The sequence below is a fragment of the Oncorhynchus mykiss genome, chromosome 12 (assembly GCF_013265735.2).
Source record: "Oncorhynchus mykiss isolate Arlee chromosome 12, USDA_OmykA_1.1, whole genome shotgun sequence".
In the NCBI taxonomy this organism is placed as follows: Eukaryota; Metazoa; Chordata; class Actinopteri; order Salmoniformes; family Salmonidae; genus Oncorhynchus; species Oncorhynchus mykiss.
Genome location: NC_048576.1, coordinates 7,296,386 through 7,316,416, shown reverse-complemented (window position 1 = coordinate 7,316,416; position 20,031 = coordinate 7,296,386). Strand labels below are relative to the sequence as shown.

Genomic DNA, 20,031 nt, shown 5'->3' with positions numbered 1-20,031 from the left:
ATTTTCAATGCACCTCAGCATACATTCTACAGGTGTCTGGATCTCTACTGGAGGGATGTGACACCATTTCTTCCACCAGAAATTCCATCATTTGGTGTTTTGTTGACGTTGGTGGAAAACACTGGTCTCAGGTGCTGCTCCAGAATCTCCCATAAGTGTTCAATCGAGTTGAGATCTGTCGACTGACACACACACACACACACACACAGCACCTCTTTCAAAGTCACTGAGATCTCTTCTAGCCATGGTAGCCAAAATAATGAACAATTGGCACTTGCTATACATGACCCTAAGCATGACGGGATGTTAATTGCTTAATTAACGCAGGAACCACCTGCTTTCCATATACTTTTGGGTTCTTCGTTTACTCAAGTGTTTCCTTTATTTTGGCGGTTACGTGTAGCTCTATAGAATACAGATAGATGGACATAGTTCTGCTTCCGCTTCGTCTTTGAGGTTTACAGGTTTACTGTCAAAGCACCGTGACAACTGCTGGGGAAAAAGCTTTCTAAGGACGTGTGATTGATGGTGTTTTATGACTACTGCCGATGTAGAAAAGGTGTTATATAGATCGATTCGATTGATTGATTGGTTGACGTGTTTCTCCTTTCACAGGAGAAAGCGATAGATCTTGAGAGCGACCTGGAGGAGATGCAGGACAGTGAACAGAGTTGGGCCAGGAAGCACAAGAGAGCCATCGAGCAGGTACGTCTGTCTGCCTGACCTCTCACCCCTGAACCCTGACCACTATGCCACACTGAACCAATGTTCTTCTGTTCTCTGTTCACGTCAACTAATATAGTTAGTCAAAACATTCTCATAAATCATTTAAATATGAAATGTAATCTTCTGGGACTTTAACTGATGCCTGGCCAGTGAGAGGTAATTATATTCTGATGTTGATCTGATTCGACAGCAGCGAATGGGGACAGGGTTTTTGTTGTTGAGGATGTGCCCCAGTGGGAAGTACTATCTAAAATGGACTGTTGTGTTCTTCACAGACAGAACAGCTCCAGCTGAAGTTGATTCAGGAGAAATATGTGAATGAGCAGCTGGACAGTGAGAAGATCAACCTGGCGAGACAGGTACAGTACAGTACACTAACTACACTGGGAACTGTTGTAACCTGCATGGTGGGGACGTCAGCCTGTGGTGTAGCTATGTGATCCATCTATACATCGGTGTTGTATATAGGTCCTATGGTTACATTTATTTTACCAGGCAAGACAGTTAAGAACAAATTCCTTCCTGTGGTGTACTGTAACATTCCTTCCTGTGGTGTCTGTACCATTCCTTCCTGTGGTGTACTGTAACATTCCTTCCTGTGGTGTACTGTAACATTCCTTCCTGTGGTGTACTGTAACATTCCTTCCTGTGGTGTACTGTAACATTCCTTCCTGTGGTGTACTGTAACGTTTCTTCCTGTGGTGTACTGTAACATTCCTTCCTGTGGTGTACTGTAACATTCCTTCCTGTGGTGTACTGTAACATTCCTTCCTGTGGTGTACTGTAACATTCCTTCCTGTGGTGTACTGTAACATTCCTTCCTGTGGTGTACTGTAACATTCCTTCCTGTGCTGTACTGTAACGTTTCTTCCTGTGGTGTACTGTAACATTCCTTCCTGTGGTGTACTGTAACATTCCTTCCTGTGGTGTACTGTAACATTCCTTCCTGTGGTGTACTGTAACATTCCTTCCTGTGGTGTCTGTAACATTCCTTCCTGTGGTGTCTGTAACATTCCTTCCTGTGGTGTCTGTAACATTCCTTCCTGTGGTGTACTGTAACATTCCTTCCTGTGGTGTCTATAACATTCCTTCCTGTGGTGTCTGTAACATTCCTTCCTGTGGTGTACTGTAACATTCCTTCCTGTGGTGTACTGTAACATTCCTTCCTGTGGTGTACTGTAACATTCCTTCCTGTGGTGTACTGTAACATTCCTTCCTGTGGTGTACTGTAACATTCCTTCCTGTGGTGTACTGTGACATTCCTTCCTGTGGTGTACTGTGACAATCCTTCCTGTGGTGTACTGTAGCATTCCTTCCTGTGGTGTACTGTAACATTCCTTCCTGTGGTGTACTGTAACATTCCTTCCTGTGGTGTACTGTAACATTCCTTCCTGTGGTGTACTGTAACATTCCTTCCTGTGGTGTCTATAACATTCCTTCCTGTGGTGTCTGTAACATTCCTTCCTGTGGTGTACTGTAACATTCCTTCCTGTGGTGTACTGTAACATTCCTTCCTGTGGTGTACTGTAACATTCCTTCCTGTGGTGTACTGTGACATTCCTTCCTGTGGTGTACTGTGACAATCCTTCCTGTGGTGTACTGTAGCATTCCTTCCTGTGGTGTACTGTAACATTCCTTCCTGTGGTGTACTGTAACATTCCTTCCTGTGGTGTACTGTAACATTCCTTCCTGTGGTGTCTGTAACATTCCTTCCTGTGGTGTACTGTAACATTCCTTCCTGTGGTGTCTGTAACATTCCTTCCTGTGGTGTCTATAACATTCCTTCCTGTGGTGTACTGTAGCTGCGTGACCTGCGTGTGGCGATGGAGGAACTTCACAGCTCCAGAGTCCAGGTGGATGTGATCACTAAGACAGAGAACCGGGTCAAGGAGCTGGAGAACGCGCTCAGAGTGGAGGAGAGGTACGTCTCCTTTTTGTATCTACAGGACGACTACACAGTGTTTGTGGACTGGTGTATTGACGGAGTTCTCCTGTGCAGGAACAAGGTGGTGATGAGCAACACCATCAGTAAACTGGAGAGGAAGATCAACGAACTGTCTGGTCAGCTGGAGGAGGAACAGAAGATCGTTACAGAGCAGAAGGACCTGGTAGGATACCTACACTAACACCACCACTACGCTAATAGGACTGTGTGTGTGTGTGCCTATGTGTGTGCCTGTGTGTGTGTGGTACGAAGCAGAAGGACCACGTAGGATACCTGCACTAACACCACCACTACGCTAATAGGACTGTGTGTGTGTGTGTGTGTGTGTGTTTGGTACGAAGCTGCTAGGACACTTTAAAGTTACTAACACAGGAGAGCCATGTCAGATGGGGGACAGTGAATCCTATTTACATTCATTTTGTCTGTAAACACAAGTTTATTTATACTGTTCCTGATAGGATTTCCAGGATCTCTTGTTAAATAATAATGTTTAATGAGATAACTTTGTATAAGTGGATGTTACTTATTTACGTGATACCTGTGATGCGTAATGTGCAGTTTGATATGGTTGCCCTCTGAAGTTGACCCAATGACCTATGACCTCTCTCCATCAGATGATCCAGAGGATGCGCTCCCTGAAGCGTCAGCTGAACGAGGCGGAGGAGGAGTCCAGTCGTAGAGACGCTCAGTGCCGCCACACCCAGAGAGAACTGACAGAGGAGAGAGAGACCTCCAACAGACTACAGAGACAGCTCCTGGATCAGCACCTTCAACTCAAGTACGTGGTTTAGAAAATAAAGGTTCAATGAAAGAGAGAGATGGAGATCAGAGAGGGAGAGACTAGAAAGAGAGACCAATCAGAGGGAGAGCAGCGAGCAGAGGGAGAGCAGAGGGCGATCTGAGGGAGATCAGCGAGCAGAGAGGGAGAGCAGAGGGAGATCAGAGGAAGATCAGAGAGGGAGATCAGAGGGAGATCAGAGGGAGATCAGAGAGGGAGAGCAGAGGGATAGCAGCGAGCAGAGAGGGAGATCAGAGAGGGAGATCAGAGAGGGAGATCAGAGAGGGAGATCAGAGAGGGAGATCAGAGAGGGAGAGCAGAGAGGGAGAGCAGAGAGGGAGAGCAGAGAGGGAGAGCAGAGAGGGAGAGCAGAGGGAGATCAGAGAGGGAGAGCAGAGGCAGAGCAGAGAGGGAGAGCAGAGGGAGAGCAGAGAGCAGAGGGAGAGAGTGATACTGTTTGAACTGCAGGACACAAACACACCCTCATTTGCTCTGCAGACGTAAGGAGTCCACCATGCAAATGAGACAGACTCTGGAGAACCTGCGTCTGGATCTCAGTGTAGATGAAGAGGACCAGGCTGACCAACATCCTCCAAGGCCTGAATGAAGACAACAGGACCTCCTCATACTAGTCTTTTTCAACACACTTTATTGATAAAGGTTAGAGTGATACCCCTAATACCACCGCTAATAGACTTGACAAGAAACAACACATTCTACACTGGCACCAATACTGTCATTTATCGTAGAAAAAGCCCACAAGTCAAGTGTTCAAACCTTCTTTAGCCTCTTTCTCTGTACTATTGAAATGTTGTCTTTAGTTTTTGTTTTCCATAAAGGTCCCAATGCAGCTGTTATTATCTCAATATTAACTCATTTCTGGGTGACAAGGATCTTACTGTGATTGTTTTCAATCACAATGGTCAAAAAGAAACAAAATGGATTCTTAGCAAAGAGGTTGTTTTTTTATAACAATTTTTTTTGCTGGGAGTGTCTGGGAGAGGGGAATCTGAAAACCAGCTGTTATTGGTAGAGAGGTTTGGAACTCTCTTTCTTATTGGTCTATTAACTCCTTTACCGTCTGGTGATGTCACCAGAGTGGGGAGGGGGAACTGACAACCAGCTGTTATTGGTAGAGAGGTTTGGAACTCTCTGGTGATGTCACCAGGCAGGTCAAAACTCCATCCAAACCAAAACAGGCTGAAACTTCTGGCTGTCTTTTCAAACAGCTCTTACATTAAAAAGGGCATTATCATCATTTTAACAATTTCACAGTATTATTCCAACCCCACAGTGTGGAAATATATATAGAACACAGGAAACTCATGTTTTTTTTTTTTGGGGGGGGGGGGGTCTGTAGAATGTTAAAGGAAGTAGTAGTTGAAGTGTTGTGATTCTTTTGAATCAAATCAAGCTTTATTTATACAGCAGCAGATATTACAGTGTATCAACACAATTATATTGAATCAAGCTAGCAATCCCTGTACACTCAAGTCACGTGTTTTAGCGAAGGAAAAAGGGCCAATAATCAATATATAATCATTATATGATCATATAGGACTTTGGGTTAAAGTAGTTTGGAGGATTTGGACAATATTTCCTACAAATTACCCAAACGAATCTGTTGCATTATCGTGTTAACTATATTATAAATATCTTACTTCCGTACAGTATTGATATTACCTGCTACACTATACACTTTGATTCATTGTATATACAGTATAATGCTTTTATTTGACTCTGAGCAGAATGTGGAAGTGTCTTCCATTTGCAATGCTTGAAGGACAGACAGACTGTGCATGAATGAGTGGACTGTAATACAAAGCCTGTGAATGATTGGACTACAAAACAAGCCTGTGAATGATTGGACTACAAAACAAGCCTGTGAATGATTGGACTACAAAACAAGCCTGTGAATGATTGGACTACAAAACAAGCCTGTGAATGATTGGACTACAAAACAAGCCTGTGAATGATTGGACTATAATACAAGCCTGTGAATGATTGGACTACAAAACAAGCCTGTGAATGATTGGACTACAATACAAGTCTATGTGAGGGTGAACAGTATGTTCCACAATGGACTGTTTACAAATGATAACATGTTTTTTTTTTTGTCACAGACACCGGATAGGTTCAGTGGAATGTCTTGTTTTACAGGGTCGTCCAGTACGGCTCCTCTGGGGCAAACTAGGGCTCCTCTGGGGCAAACTAGGGCTCCTCTGGGGCAAACTAGGGCTCCTCTGGGGCAAACTAGGGCTCCTCTGGGGCAAACTAGGGTTATGAGGCTTTCTTAAGGGCAAATCACAGATTGTTCACCTTGTTGGCTCGGATATTCAAACTAGACTTTTCGGTTACTGGCCCAACACTCTAACCACTAGGCTACCTGCCATCTCTACGCTCTAACCACTAGGCTACCCTGCCGCCTCTACAGTCTAACCACTAGGCTACCTGCCACCTCTACACTCTAACCACTAGGCTACCTGCTGCCTCTACACTCTAACCACTAGGCTACCTGCCGCCTCTACTCTCTAACCACTAGGCTACCTGCTGCCTCTACACTCTAACCACTAGGCTACCTACCGCCTCTACACTCTAACCACTAGGCTACCTGCTGCCTCTACACTCTAACCACTAGGCTACCTACCGCCTCTACACTCTAACCACTAGGCTACCTGCTGCCTCTACACTCTAACCACTAGGCTACCTACCGCCTCTACACTCTAACCACTAGGCTACCTGCCGCCTCTACATTCTAACCACTAGGCTACCTACCGTCTCTACACTCTAACCTCTAGGCTACCTGCCACCTCTACACTCTAACCACTAGGCTACCTACCGCCTCTACACTTTAACCACTAGTCTACCTACCGCCTCTACACTCTAACCACTAGGCTACCTACCGCCTCTACACTCTAACCACTAGGCTACCTGCCACCTCTACACTCTAACCACTAGACTACCTCCCGCCTCTACACTCTAACCACTAGGCTACCTCCCGCCTCTACACTCTAACCACTAGGCTACCTCCCGCCTCTACACTCTAACCACTAGGCTACCTCCCGCCTCTACACTCTAACCGCTAGGCTACCTGTGTATAAAGCCAAGTTATCGTTTCTCATTGTGTATTTATTATTACTTTTTCTATTATTTCTCTATTTTCTTTCTCTCTGCATTGTTGGCAAAGGCCCCATCAGTAATCATTTCACTGTTAGTCTTCACCTGTTTAGGCCCCATCAGTAATCATTTCACTGTTAGTCTTCACCTGTTTAGGCCCCATCAGTAATCATTTCACTGTTAGTCTTCACCTGTTTAGGCCCCATCAGTAATCATTTCACTGTTAGTCTTCACCTGTTTAGGCCCCATCAGTAATCATTTCACTGTTAGTCTTCACCTGTTTAGGCCCCATCAGTAATCATTTCACTGTTAGTCTTCACCTGTTTAGGCCCCATCAGTAATCATTTCACTGTTAGTCTGTTTATGGAGCATGTGACAAATGAACATGTTATCATGATTAGATTTGAATTACCTGCAAAAACAACCACAGCAACAAACAGAGGTGTGGACTCAGGTCACATGACTTGGACTCTAACACCAATGACTCGTGACTTGACTTGAACCTTATGACTCGACCTGACTTGATACCCTCCCCAAGCCTCACCAACCCTCCCCAACCCTCTCCAAGCCTCTCCAACCCTCCGCATCCCTCCCCAAGCCTCACCAACCCTCCCCAACCCTCCCCAAGCCTCCCCAACCCTCTCCAACCCTCACCAACCCTCCCTGAGCCCAAATATATATATAAAAAAAGTGTGTAGCTCATCAACTCTTCATTTGAACAGATTACAGTTTGAATCGGACAGCAGCCAATCAAAATTGTGCCAGCTGAGAAGAAGTTGTGCGTGGCAGTGCAGGGGGGGGGGGGGGGGGGGTTCTTTCTCATTGCTATCCATGTATTTCCTTGAAAATATAAAGTTTATTTGGAAAGTAATAAATATATATATTTGTAAAAGCATGCATGATGTGTGTAAATGTAATATACTAACTATTACTCTTGTTAAAAATATTAAATGGTATTACATTAGGTGAAAAGCACATTATGACCTGTTTAGGACTCAAAACTCAAAGTTTAGGACTTGAGACTTGACTCGTACTTGACTCGTACTTGACTCGTACTTGACTCGTACTTGACTCAGACTTGCCGGTCTTGACTTGGACTTGAGTGCTAAAGACTTGAGACTTACTTGTGACTTGAGCAACAACACATGTTGCTCAAACCCTGAGAGAGAGGACCAAGACAAACCCTGAGCAGAAGCTCAGAGAGAGAGAGGACCAAGACAAACCCTGAGAGAGAGGACCAAGACAAACCCTGAGCAGAAGCTCAGAGAGAGAGAGGACCAAGACAAACCCTGAGAGAGAGGACCAAGACAAACCCTGAGCAGAAGCTCAGAGAGAGAGAGGACCAAGACAAACCCTGAGAGAGAGGACCAAGACAAACCCTGAGCAGAAGCTCAGAGAGAGAGAGGACCAAGACAAACTGTTCAAGAAGGAGATTATTTTATTCTCAGGACAGGGGAATCTAAAGGGAATTCTATACGATGTGTGCCTGGGGAATAGCTGCTGGAGATCCATCTAACCATGGAGCTAATGTGCTGTTTTGTAGGACAGTATAGAACATGGAGACTGTAGCATGATGTACTACAGTACCCATAATGCCCTGTGTACAACCATTCGTACCATACCAGTCAGTGTCTAGATGCTCATGCATCCGCGAAAGATGTAATCACTTACAGGAACTGCTCATAGTGTGCACTCAGGCTCCACATAAACAGGAAGTAGGAAGCAGATCTCATGTTTTTGGGGGGAATTGAGAATGTGATATCCTATATTTTATGGTTTTACGTTTGTATAAATAGCTGTTTTATCTGATGCAGTTAGATAAACTCTTAACCCTTCAGATAAACGTATTTCACAAAATGTTCCTTTCCCTTTCTTCACATGCTGGCAAGACCAAAAAAGGGATTCAGGGCCCTTGAGTTCAGGTTCCGGGCCCTTGAGTTCAGGTTCCGGGCCCTTGAGTTCAGGTTCCGGGCCCTTGAGATCAGGTTCCGGGCCCTTGAGATCAGGTTCCGGGCCCTTGAGATCAGATTCCGGGCCCTTGAGATCAGGTTCCGGGCCCTTGAGACCCTGTTTTGCAATAGACTTTTGTATATCTTAAAACAATGCCATTTATTATGTATTTTTGTAACAGCGTTTATATGCTTTAAGGTGCCGTTGGGTATTTATTCTACTTTACAGGTGTTTTATCTTCCTAAAATGATGAATATTAATATTAAATACATTTTGAAAAAGAATCCATGTTCCTTTTTTCCTATTAAAGTTTTTCATTGAAATTCATTCATAGATAAGAAGGCCATCGAATAAACATTGAATAAACACTCCAGAAATATACCGTATAGAAATGTGATAATAAACTTCTTTGCTAGATTCATGATAGTGTTGCTGTCAGGAAAGCGAACTTCAAAACGTGATGTCGTTTATTGGAATTGACAGCTGATGTTGGTAAGTAATGAATCTGCTAGCTTCTGACATGACTGACTACATCTTTCATGGCCAGTGTCGCACTATAATTTATGTTTTCATTGGCAAGATTAGCAAACTAAGACATGACGTCCCGGCAACAACTACACATCGAAGTATAACTGATCAAATTATGAAAGACGAGCACTGTAATTTTGAATTCCGTACAGTGAGTGTGGAAAAAATGAAACAATTATTGTTGTCTATCAACAATGATAAGCCACCGGGGTCTGACAACTTGGATGGGAAATTACTGAGGATAATAGTGGACGATATTGCCATATCTTCAATCTAAGCCTACTAGAGAGTGTGTGCCCTCAGGCCTGGAGGGAAACGAAAGTAATTCCACTACCCAAGAATAAGTAAAGCCCCATTTACTGGCTCAAATAGCCGACCAATCAGCCTGTTATCAAGCCTTATTAAACTTTTGGAAAAAATAGTGTTTGAACTGTAAACAAATTGACAACAGACGTTCAGCATGCTTGTAGGGAAGGACATTCAACAAGCACAGCACTTACACACATGACTTATCATAAATGAAATTTATGATAAAAAGAGCTGTTTTGTTAGATTTCAGTGCGGCTTTGACATTATCGATCATAGTCTGCTGATGGAAAAACGTATGTGTTATGGCTTTACACCCCCTGCTATAATGTGGATAAAGAGTTACCTGTAACAGAACACAGAGGGTGTTCTTTAATGGAAGCCTCCAACATAATCCAGGTAGAATCAGGAATTCCCCAGGGCAGCTGTCTAGGCCCCTTACTTTTTCAATGTTTACTAACGACATGCCACTGACTTTGAGTAAAGCCAGTGTGTCTATGTATGCAGATTACTCAACACTATACATGTCAGCTACTACAGCAACTGAAATGACTGCAACACTTAACAAAGAGCTGCAGTTAGTTTCAGAATGGGTGGCAAGGAATAAGTTTGGACAAATCATCCACTAAACCATAAACCTCAACTAAATCTTGTAATAAATAATGTGGAAATTGAGCCAGTTGAGATGACTAAACTGTTTGGTGTAACACTAGATTGTAAACTGTCATGGTCAAAACATATTGATACAACAGTAGCTAAGATGGGGAGAAGTCTGTCCATAATAAAGAGCCGCTCTGCCTTCTCAACAACACTATCACCAAGGCAGGTCCTACAGGCCCTAGTTTCTACCTTCTTAACAACACTATCAACAAGGCAGGTCCTACAGGCCCTAGTTTCTACCTTCTTAACAACACTATCAACAAGGTATTTCCCACAGGCCCTAGTTTCTACCTTCTTAACAACACTATCAACAAGGCAGGTCCTACAGGCCCTAGTTTCTACCTTCTTAACAACACTATCAACAAGGCAGGTCCTACAGGCCCTAGTTTCTACCTTCTTAACAACACTATCAACAAGGCAGGTCCTACAGGCCCTAGTTTCTACCTTCTTAACAACACTATCAACAAGGTATTTCCCACAGGCCCTAGTTTCTACCTTCTTAACAACACTATCAACAAGGCAGGTCCTACAGGCCCTAGTTTCTACCTTCTTAACAACACTATCAACAAGGCAGGTCCTACAGGCCCTAGTTTCTACCTTAACAACACTATCAACAAGGCAGGTCCTACAGGCCCTAGTTTCTACCTTCTTAACAACACTATCAACAAGGCAGGTCCTACAGGTCCTAGTTTCTACCTTAACAACACTATCAACAAGGCAGGTCCTACAGGCCCTAGTTTCTACCTTCTTAACAACACTGTCAACAAGGCAGGTCCTACAGGCCCTAGTTTCTACCTTCTTAACAACACTGTCAACAAGGCAGGTCCTACAGACTCTAGTTTAGTCGCACCTAGACTACTGTTCAGTCATGTGGTCAGGTGCCACAAAGAGGGACCTTGGAAAATTACAATTGTCTCAGAACAGGGCAGCACGGCTGGCCCTTAAATGTACACGGAGAGCTAACATTAATAACATGCATGTAAGTCTCTCATGCTCAAAGTGGAGGAGAGATTGACATCATCATTACTTGTCTTTGTGAGAGGTGTTGAGTAAGGTGTTCTGAAATGTAGTATTTTAAACTGTATGTAACTGACTTAAGTTGCTGGACCCCAGGAAGCGTAGCTGCAGCCTTGGCAGGAACTAATGGGGATCCATAATAAACCCCAGGAAGAGTAGCTGCTGCCTTGGCAGGAACTAATGGGGATCCATGATAAACCCCAGGAAGAGTAGCTGCTGCCTTGGCAGGAACTAATGGGGATCCATAATAAACCCCAGGAAGAGTAGCTGCTGCCTTGGCAGGAACTAATGGGGATCCATGATAAACCCCAGGAAGAGTAGCTGCTGCCTTGGCAGGAACTCATGGGGATCCATAATAAACCCCAGGAAGAGTAGCTGCTGCCTTGGCAGGAACTAATGGTGATCCATAATAAACCCCAGGAAGAGTAGCTGCTGCCTTGGCAGGAACTAATGGGGATCCATGATAAACCCCAGGAAGAGTAGCTGCTGTCTTGGCAGGAACTAATGGGGATCCATAATAAACCCCAGGAAGAGTAGCTGCTGCCTTGGCAGGAACTAATGGGGATCCATAATAAACCCCAGGAAGAGTAGCTGCTGCCTTGGCAGGAACTAATGGGGATCCATAATAAACCCCAGGAAGAGTAGCGTCACAAACAGTTGACATATTTTGACAAATGTTTTGTTATTTAAAAAATATATTTGAAGTATCCGGGTGTCTCAGGACATCTTACGATCACGTTGCATTGAATTTCAGAAACACACCTTTTTGACAATATACGAGACCATTCGGCTGAGCAGATTTCCTGCTTTCACAGGCTGGTGAGATCAGCCATTTTCCAGGTGTCATTTTTGATGTCTTAATTACACACTTCGGCCACCAGGTGGTGCCACAAGTGTTTTATTAGGTGATCTCTTCTTGAAGACAGCGTCTTCCTTTTTCCTTATTGTTTGTGTAAGGACACTTTGCCAGGTGTTTAAAGACATTGTGACGTCAGACCTCAGGCTTTAAAGGGATTGTACACCTCATAGTTATAGCTGTGGGAGATTTTCCCGAGCCAGGTCCTAGGTCTAGATTCATCTCATAGTTATAGCTGTGGGAGATTTTCCCGAGACAGGTCCTAGGTCTAGATTCATCTCATAGTTCTAGTTGTGGGGGATTTTCCAGAGACAGGTCCTAGGTCTAGATTCATCTCATAGTTCTAGTTGTGGGGGATTTTCCAGAGACAGGTCCTAGGTCTAGATTCATCTCATAGTTCTAGTTGTGGGGGATTTTCCAGAGACAGGTCCTAGGTCTAGATTCATCTCATAGTTCAAGTTGTGGGGGATTTTCCAGAGACAGGTCCTAGGTCTAGATTCATCTCATAGTTCAAGTTGTGGGGGATTTTCCAGAGACAGGTCCTAGGCCTAGACTAGGCCTAGATTCATCTCATAGTTCAAGTTGTGGGGAATTTTCCAGAGACAGGTCCTAGGTCTAGATTCATCTCATAGTTCTAGTTGTGGGAGATTTTCCAGAGACAGGTCCTAGGTCTAGATTCATCTCATAGTTCTAGTTGTGGGAGATTTTCCAGAGACAGGTCCTAGGCCTAGACTAGGCCTAGATTCATCTCATAGTTCTAGTTGTAGGAGATTTTCCCGAGACAGGTCCTAGGCCTAGATTCATCTCATAGTTCTAGTTTTAGGAGATTTTCCCGAGCCAGGTCCTAGGTCTAGATTCAATTCGTATCATTTAAAAGACATGTTCCCGGAGACTGCGTTCACGGTAAACGCTGCATATGTCACTCTATGAATCAATCACTCTATGAATCAATCACTCTATGAATCAATCACTCTATGACTCAATCACTCTATAAATCAATCACTCTATGAATCAATCACTCTATGAATCAATCACTCTATAAATCAATCACTCTATAAATCAATCACTCTATGAATCAATCACTCTATGAATCAATCACTCTATAAATCAATCACTCTATAAATCAATCACTCTGTAACGCAGATCTCCTGAGATAGGGATTGAATCCCCGAGTTACGTTTTGGATTTAGGTAATTGATCATTTGACGTGTGTGTGTGTGTGTGTGTGTGTGTGTGTGTGTGTGTGTGTGTGTGTGTGTGTGTGTGTGTGTGTGTGTGTGTGTGTGTGTGTGTGTGTGTGTGTGTGTGTGTGTGTGTGTGTGTGTGTGTGTGTGTGTGTGTGTGTGTGTGTGTGTGTGTGTGTGTGTGTGTGTGTGTGTGTGTGGTGTCACATTGCAGAGGAGGACCTCCCTGACAAAGAGGAAGATGACATTTAACACAGTCCAGATGAGATCTGTCATAGAGAATTATGATGTCATAGGGAGGTACTGTATGTGAACAGACATTTTCAGTGACGAAATATAACAAGTCAAGGCACAGATCACATCTTATTGACTCTCACCTCTCAGCAATCCTGCGCATAGCGAAGTCAGAAACTATACCTGGCTTCACCTCTCTAGTCAATGCCCATCGGAGACTTCACTCCTCACACTGATTGAGTAGTTTAAATGTAATGTTGCTCTCTCTCTCTCTCTGTGTTTTTGTGCATACCCGTTTTAACAAGAGTTCTGTCCGTCATGCTGAATGCACAGTGTACTTTTCCCTCCGTGTCGTTCATTGCATGTTTAATAATGAAAATACCTATCAAAAGGAGAACATGGGATGTGGTTTATTTCTCTCCATGTTAAAAAAAAAGAAAAAGAAGTAGCACATCTGGATGTGATTTACAGTAGATATATCTGTCAACACAGTCATACACATGATGTATAATCCTATAATATGATTCTGGTCCGCGATGGCAAAAATATATATTCTAATGTGGCCCTGCATGGAAAAGAATTCCCCAGGCCTGATTTACACCATAGTGTCTTCCTTTCAGAGGTGGCCTGATTTACACCATAGTGTCTTCCTTTCAGAGGTGGCCTGATTTACACCATAGTGTCTTCCTTTCAGAGGTGGCCTGATTTACACCATAGTGTCTTCCTTTCAGAGGTGGCCTGATTTACACCACAGTGTCTTCCTTTCAGAGGTGGCCTGATTTACATCATAGTGTCTTCCTTTCAGAGGTGGCCTGATTTACACCATAGCGTCTTCTTTTCAGAGGTGGCCCAGTTACACCATAGTGTCTTCCTTTCAGAGCTGGCCTGATTTACACCATAGTGTCTTCCTTTCAGAGGTGGCCTGATTTACACCATAGTGTCTTCCTTTCAGAGCTGGCCTGATTTACACCATAGTGTCTTCCTTTCAGAGGTGGCCTGATTTACACCATAGTGTCTTCCTTTCAGAGGTGGCCTGATTTACACCATAGTGTCTTCCTTTCAGAGCTGGCCTGATTTACACCATAGTGTCTTCCTTTCAGAGCTGGCCTGATTTACACCATAGTGTCTTCCTTTCAGATGTGGCCCAGTTACACCATAGTGTCTTCCTTTCAGATGTGGCCCAGTTACACCATAGTGTCTTCCTTTCAGAGGTGGCCTGATTTACACCATAGTGTCTTCCTTTCAGAGGTGGCCTGATTTACACCATAGTGTCTTCCTTTCAGAGGTGGCCTGATTTACACCATAGTGTCTTCCTTTCAGAGCTGGCCTGATTTACACCATAGTGTCTTCCTTTCAGAGGTGGCCTGATTTACACCATAGTGTCTTCCTTTCAGAGCTGGCCTGATTTACACCATAGTGTCTTCCTTTCAGATGTGGCCCAGTTACACCATAGTGTCTTCCTTTCAGAGGTGGCCTGATTTACACCATAGTGTCTTCCTTTCAGAGGTGGCCTGATTTACACCATAGTGTCTTCCTTTCAGAGGTGGCCTGATTTACACCATAGTGTCTTCCTTTCAGAGGTGGCCTGATTTACACCATAGTGTCTTCCTTTCAGAGCTGGCCTGATTTACACCATAGTGTCTTCCTTTCAGATGTGGCCTGATTTACACCATAGTGTCTTCCTTTCAGATGTGGCCCAGTTACACCATAGTGTCTTCCTTTCAGAGGTGGCCTGATTTACACCATAGTGTCTTCCTTTCAGAGGTGGCCTGATTTACACCATAGTGTCTTCCTTTCAGATGTGGCCCAGTTACACCATAGTGTCTTCCTTTCAGAGGTGGCCTGATTTACACCATAGTGTCTTCCTTTCAGAGGTGGCCTGATTTACACCATAGTGTCTTCCTTTCAGAGGTGGCCTGATTTACACCATAGTGTCTTCCTTTCAGAGGTGGCCTGATTTACACCATAGTGTCTTCCTTTCAGAGCTGGCCTGATTTACACCATAGTGTCTTCCTTTCAGATGTGGCCTGATTTACACCATAGTGTCTTCCTTTCAGATGTGGCCCAGTTACACCATAGTGATTAAGTAAGGAGACATTCAACAAATACTGCTTGCTGTTGTACAGTACAGTAAATACTGGGAGTGATCATGAACGGAGAGATAGTCTCATAAGGAATATAATGTATAGCTATCTAGTAACACTAAACACCTAACCACTTCTTAACAGAGATCAACCTGCGGATGTTGACTTAAGGGCTACTTAACAGAGATCAACCTGTGGATGTTGACATAAGGGCTACTTAACAGAGATCAACCTGCGGATGTTGACATAAGGACTACTTAACAGAGAGCAAACTGCGGATGTTGACATAGGGACTACTTAACAGAGATCAAACTGTGGATGTTGACATAAGGGCTACTTAACAGAGATCAACCTGTGGATGTTGACATAAGGGCTACTTAACAGAGATCAACCTGTGGATGTTGACATAAGAGCTACTTAACAGAGATCAACCTGTGGATGTTGACATAAGGGCTACTTAACAGAGATCAACCTGTGGATGTTGACATAAGGGCTACTTAACAGAGATCAACCTGTGGATGTTGACATAAGGGCTACTTAACAGAGATCAACCTGTGGATGTTGACATAATGGCTACTTAACAGAGATCAACCTGTGGATGTTGACATAAGGGATACTTAACAGAGATCAACTTGTGGCAGTTGACATAAGGGCTACTTAACAGAGATCAACCTGTGGATGTTGACATAAGGACCACTTAACAGAGATCAACCTGTGGATGTTGACAGAAGGACCACTTAACAGAGATCAACCTGCGGATGTTTACATAAGGACTACTTAACAGAGAGCAACCTGCGGATGTTGACATAGGGACTACTTAACAGAGATCAACCTGTGGATGTTGACATAAGGGCTACTTAACAGAGATCAACCTGTGGATGTTGACATAAGGGCTACTTAACAGAGATCAACCTGCGGATGTTGACATAAGGACTAATTAACAGAGATCAACCTGTGGCAGTTGACATAAGGGCTACTTAACAGAGATCAACCTGTGGCAGTTGACATAAGGGCTACTTAACAGAGATCAACCTGTGGATGTTGACATAAGGACCACTTAACAGAGATCAACCTGTGGATGTTGACATAAGGACCACTTAACAGAGATCAACCTGCGGATGTTTACATAAGGACTACTTAACAGAGAGCAACCTGCGGATGTTGACATAGGGACTACTTAACAGAGATCAACCTGTGGATGTTGACATAAGGGCTACTCAACAGAGATCAACCTGTGGATGTTGACATAAGGGCTACTTAACAGAGATCAACCTGCGGATGTTGACATAAGGACTACTTAACAGAGATCAACCTGCGGATGTTGACATAAAGACTACTTAACAGAGATCAACCTGCGGATGTTGACATAAGGACTAATTAACAGAGATCAACCTGTGGCAGTTGACATAAGGGCTACTTAACAGAGATCAACCTGTGGCAGTTGACATAAGGGCTACTTAACAGAGATCAACTTGTGGCAGTTGACATAAGGGCTACTTAACAGAGATCAACCTGTGGATGTTGACATAAGGACCACTTAACAGAGATCAACCTGTGGATGTTGACAGAAGGACCACTTAACAGAGATCAACCTGCGGATGTTTACATAAGGACTACTTAACAGAGAGCAACCTGCGGATGTTGACATAGGGACTACTTAACAGAGATCAACCTGTGGATGTTGACATAAGGGCTACTTAACAGAGATCAACCTGTGGATGTTGACATAAGGGCTACTTAACAGAGATCAACCTGCGGATGTTGACATAAGGACTAATTAACAGAGATCAACCTGTGGCAGTTGACATAAGGGCTACTTAACAGAGATCAACCTGTGGCAGTTGACATAAGGGCTACTTAACAGAGATCAACCTGTGGATGTTGACATAAGGACCACTTAACAGAGATCAACCTGTGGATGTTGACATAAGGACCACTTAACAGAGATCAACCTGCGGATGTTTACATAAGGACTACTTAACAGAGAGCAACCTGCGGATGTTGACATAGGGACTACTTAACAGAGATCAACCTGTGGATGTTGACATAAGGGCTACTCAACAGAGATCAACCTGTGGATGTTGACATAAGGGCTACTTAACAGAGATCAACCTGCGGATGTTGACATAAGGACTACTTAACAGAGATCAACCTGCGGATGTTGACATAAAGACTACTTAACAGAGATCAACCTGCGGATGTTGACATAAGGACTAATTAACAGAGATCAACCTGTGGCAGTTGACATAAGGGCTACTTAACAGAGATCAACCTGTGGCAGTTGACATAAGGGCTACTTAACAGAGATCAACTTGTGGCAGTTGACATAAGGGCTACTTAACAGAGATCAACCTGCGGATGTTGACATAAGGACTACTTAACAGAGATCAACCTGTGGATGTTGACATAGGGACTACTTAGCAGCTTCTACCCCAAAGCCATAAGACTGCTGAGCAGATAATCAAATGACTACCCGGACTATTTGCATTGTCCCCCCATTTTTACATTGCCACTACTCCAACTTTACAGTTGCTGCTGAAGAATTAGAACAGTTGCTGCTGAAGAATTAGAACAGTTGCTGCTGAAGAATTAGAACAGTTGCTGCTGAAGAATTAGAACAGTTGCTGCTGAAGAATTAGAACAGTTGCTGCTGAAGAATTAGAACAGTTGCTGCTGAAGAATTAGAACAGTTGCTGCTGAAGAATTAGAACAGTTGCTGCTGAAGAATTAGAACAGTTGCTGCTGAAGAGTTGCCAGTAGAAAGGTGAAGCTCACTGATGGCTGCAAGAGGCATTCGCTGGCAGTCTTGGCCATAGGTGACGCAACCAAGTACTAGCTCAGGGGTGCTAATCATTTTCTCTATGCCATTTTTCTTTATTTTCTATTATTAAAAATAGTCTAAATAAAATTGGTTCTGCAAAGTTGAAATTAGAATAACAATGTGTTGAGACCCCCAAAAAAAAATTTTTTTTTTTCTTCTCTCGATTTAAACCTTATTTGACAAGAAATAGATAATTATTTAAGGAAAAAGTGCAAGGGTGTCAATATTTTTTTGGCCGTAGCTATGTCTGATAAGAAATATCCACTGTTAACCTGATCAATCTCAAATCTCAGCCAAAGTAAGGAATACCATTTTTTTCTCACCTAGTTATAGAACCACCAGTAGACGACACCACATGACTTTATGTTTACAGAACAGTCACTACACTGTGGACTTCGTCTTGTCTTAAACACAATAATAGTTAACACTGACTGCCCGTCTGTCCTGGTCACTATATATACATATATATAACTTTTCTATTACAAAATAATAACATGATAGTATATATATATATATATACTATCATGTTATTATTTTGTAATAGAAAAGTTGGATTAGAAAAGGAGTGTGTAATCACTAGGCATGAGGTGTGAGGAGTGTGTAATCACTAGGCATGAGGTGTGAGGAGTGTGTAATCACTAGGCATGAGGTGTGAGGAGTGTGTAATCACTAGGCATGAGGTGTGAGGAGTGTGTAATCACTAGGCATGAGGTGTGAGGAGTGTGTAATCACTAGGCATGAGGTGTGAGGAGTGTGTAATCACTAGGCATGAGGTGTGTGTAGTCACTAGGCATGAGGTGTGAGGAGTGTGTAATCACTAGGCATGAGGTGTGAGGAGTGTGTAATCACTAGGCATGAGGTGTGAGGAGTGTGTAATCACTAGGCATGAGGTGTGAGGAGTGTGTAATCACTAGGCATGAGGTGTGAGGAGTGTGTAATCACTAGGCATGAGGTGTGAGGAGTGTGTAATCACTAGGCATGAGGTGTGAGGAGTGTGTAGTCACTAGGCATGAGGTGTGAGGTGGTTAGTTCCTGTTCTTGACAACAAGGTTGATGAAATCCGAGCAAGGGTAGCATTCCAGAGGGACATCAGAGACTGTAACGTCCTTTGCTTCACTGAAACATGGCTCACTGGAGAGACGCTATCCGAAGCGGTGCAGCCAACGGGTTTCTCCACACATCGCGCAGACAGAAACAAACATCTTTCTGGTAAGAAGAGGGGCGGGGGCGTATGCCTCATGGCCAACGTGACATGGTGTGATGAAAGAAACATACAGGAACTCAAATCCTTCTGTTCACCTGATTTAGAAATCCTCACAATCAAATGTAGACCGCATTATCTACCAAGAGAATTCTCTTCGATTATAATCACAGCCGTATATATCCCCCCCCAAGCAGACACATCGATGGCTCTGAACGAACTTTATTTAACTCTCTGCAAACTGGAAACAATTTATCCGGAGGCTGCATTCATTGTAGCTGGGGATTTTAACAAGGCTAATCTGAAAACAAGACTCCCCAAATTTTATCAGCATATCGATTGCGCAACCAGGGGAGGAAAGACCTTGGACCATTGTTACTCTAACTTCCGCGACGCATATAAGGCCCTGCCCCGCCCCCCTTTCGGAAAAGCTGACCACGACTCCATTTTGATGATCCCTGCCTACAGACAGAAACTAAAACAAGAGGCTCCCACGCTGAGGTCTGTCCAACGCTGGTCCGACCAAGCTGACTCCACACTCCAAGACTGCTTCCATCACATGGACTGGGAGATGTTTCGTATTGCGTCAGATAACAACATTGACGAATACGCTGATTCGGTGTG

The 20,031-nt window shown here is 43.6% G+C and overlaps 1 protein-coding gene and 1 long non-coding RNA gene across 4 annotated transcripts in view; both read left to right on the top strand.

Moving 5' to 3' along the window:
- The window catches only part of LOC110536888 (cingulin-like protein 1), a 65,249-nt gene extending 60,517 nt beyond the window's left edge, over positions 1-4,732 (top strand). For 2 of the 3 annotated variants that reach the window (XM_036936790.1, XM_036936791.1), the window contains exons 15-20: positions 616-705; positions 1,002-1,085; positions 2,529-2,647; positions 2,726-2,834; positions 3,286-3,449; positions 3,948-4,732. In XM_036936790.1, coding sequence (XP_036792685.1) covers positions 616-705; positions 1,002-1,085; positions 2,529-2,647; positions 2,726-2,834; positions 3,286-3,449; positions 3,948-4,056 — 675 coding nt within the window. In that variant the 3' untranslated portion in view covers positions 4,057-4,732. The remainder of the gene's footprint in view (positions 1-615; positions 706-1,001; positions 1,086-2,528; positions 2,648-2,725; positions 2,835-3,285; positions 3,450-3,947) is intronic. The other variant, XM_036936793.1, reaches the window with a different exon arrangement.
- Positions 4,733-7,920: 3,188 nt separating this feature from the next.
- LOC110536889 lies at positions 7,921-8,797 on the top strand. Its single transcript, XR_005034850.1, has 2 exons — positions 7,921-8,488; positions 8,531-8,797. It is a non-coding gene; the product is annotated as an uncharacterized LOC110536889 (long non-coding RNA).
- The last annotated feature ends 11,234 nt before the right edge of the window (positions 8,798-20,031 follow it).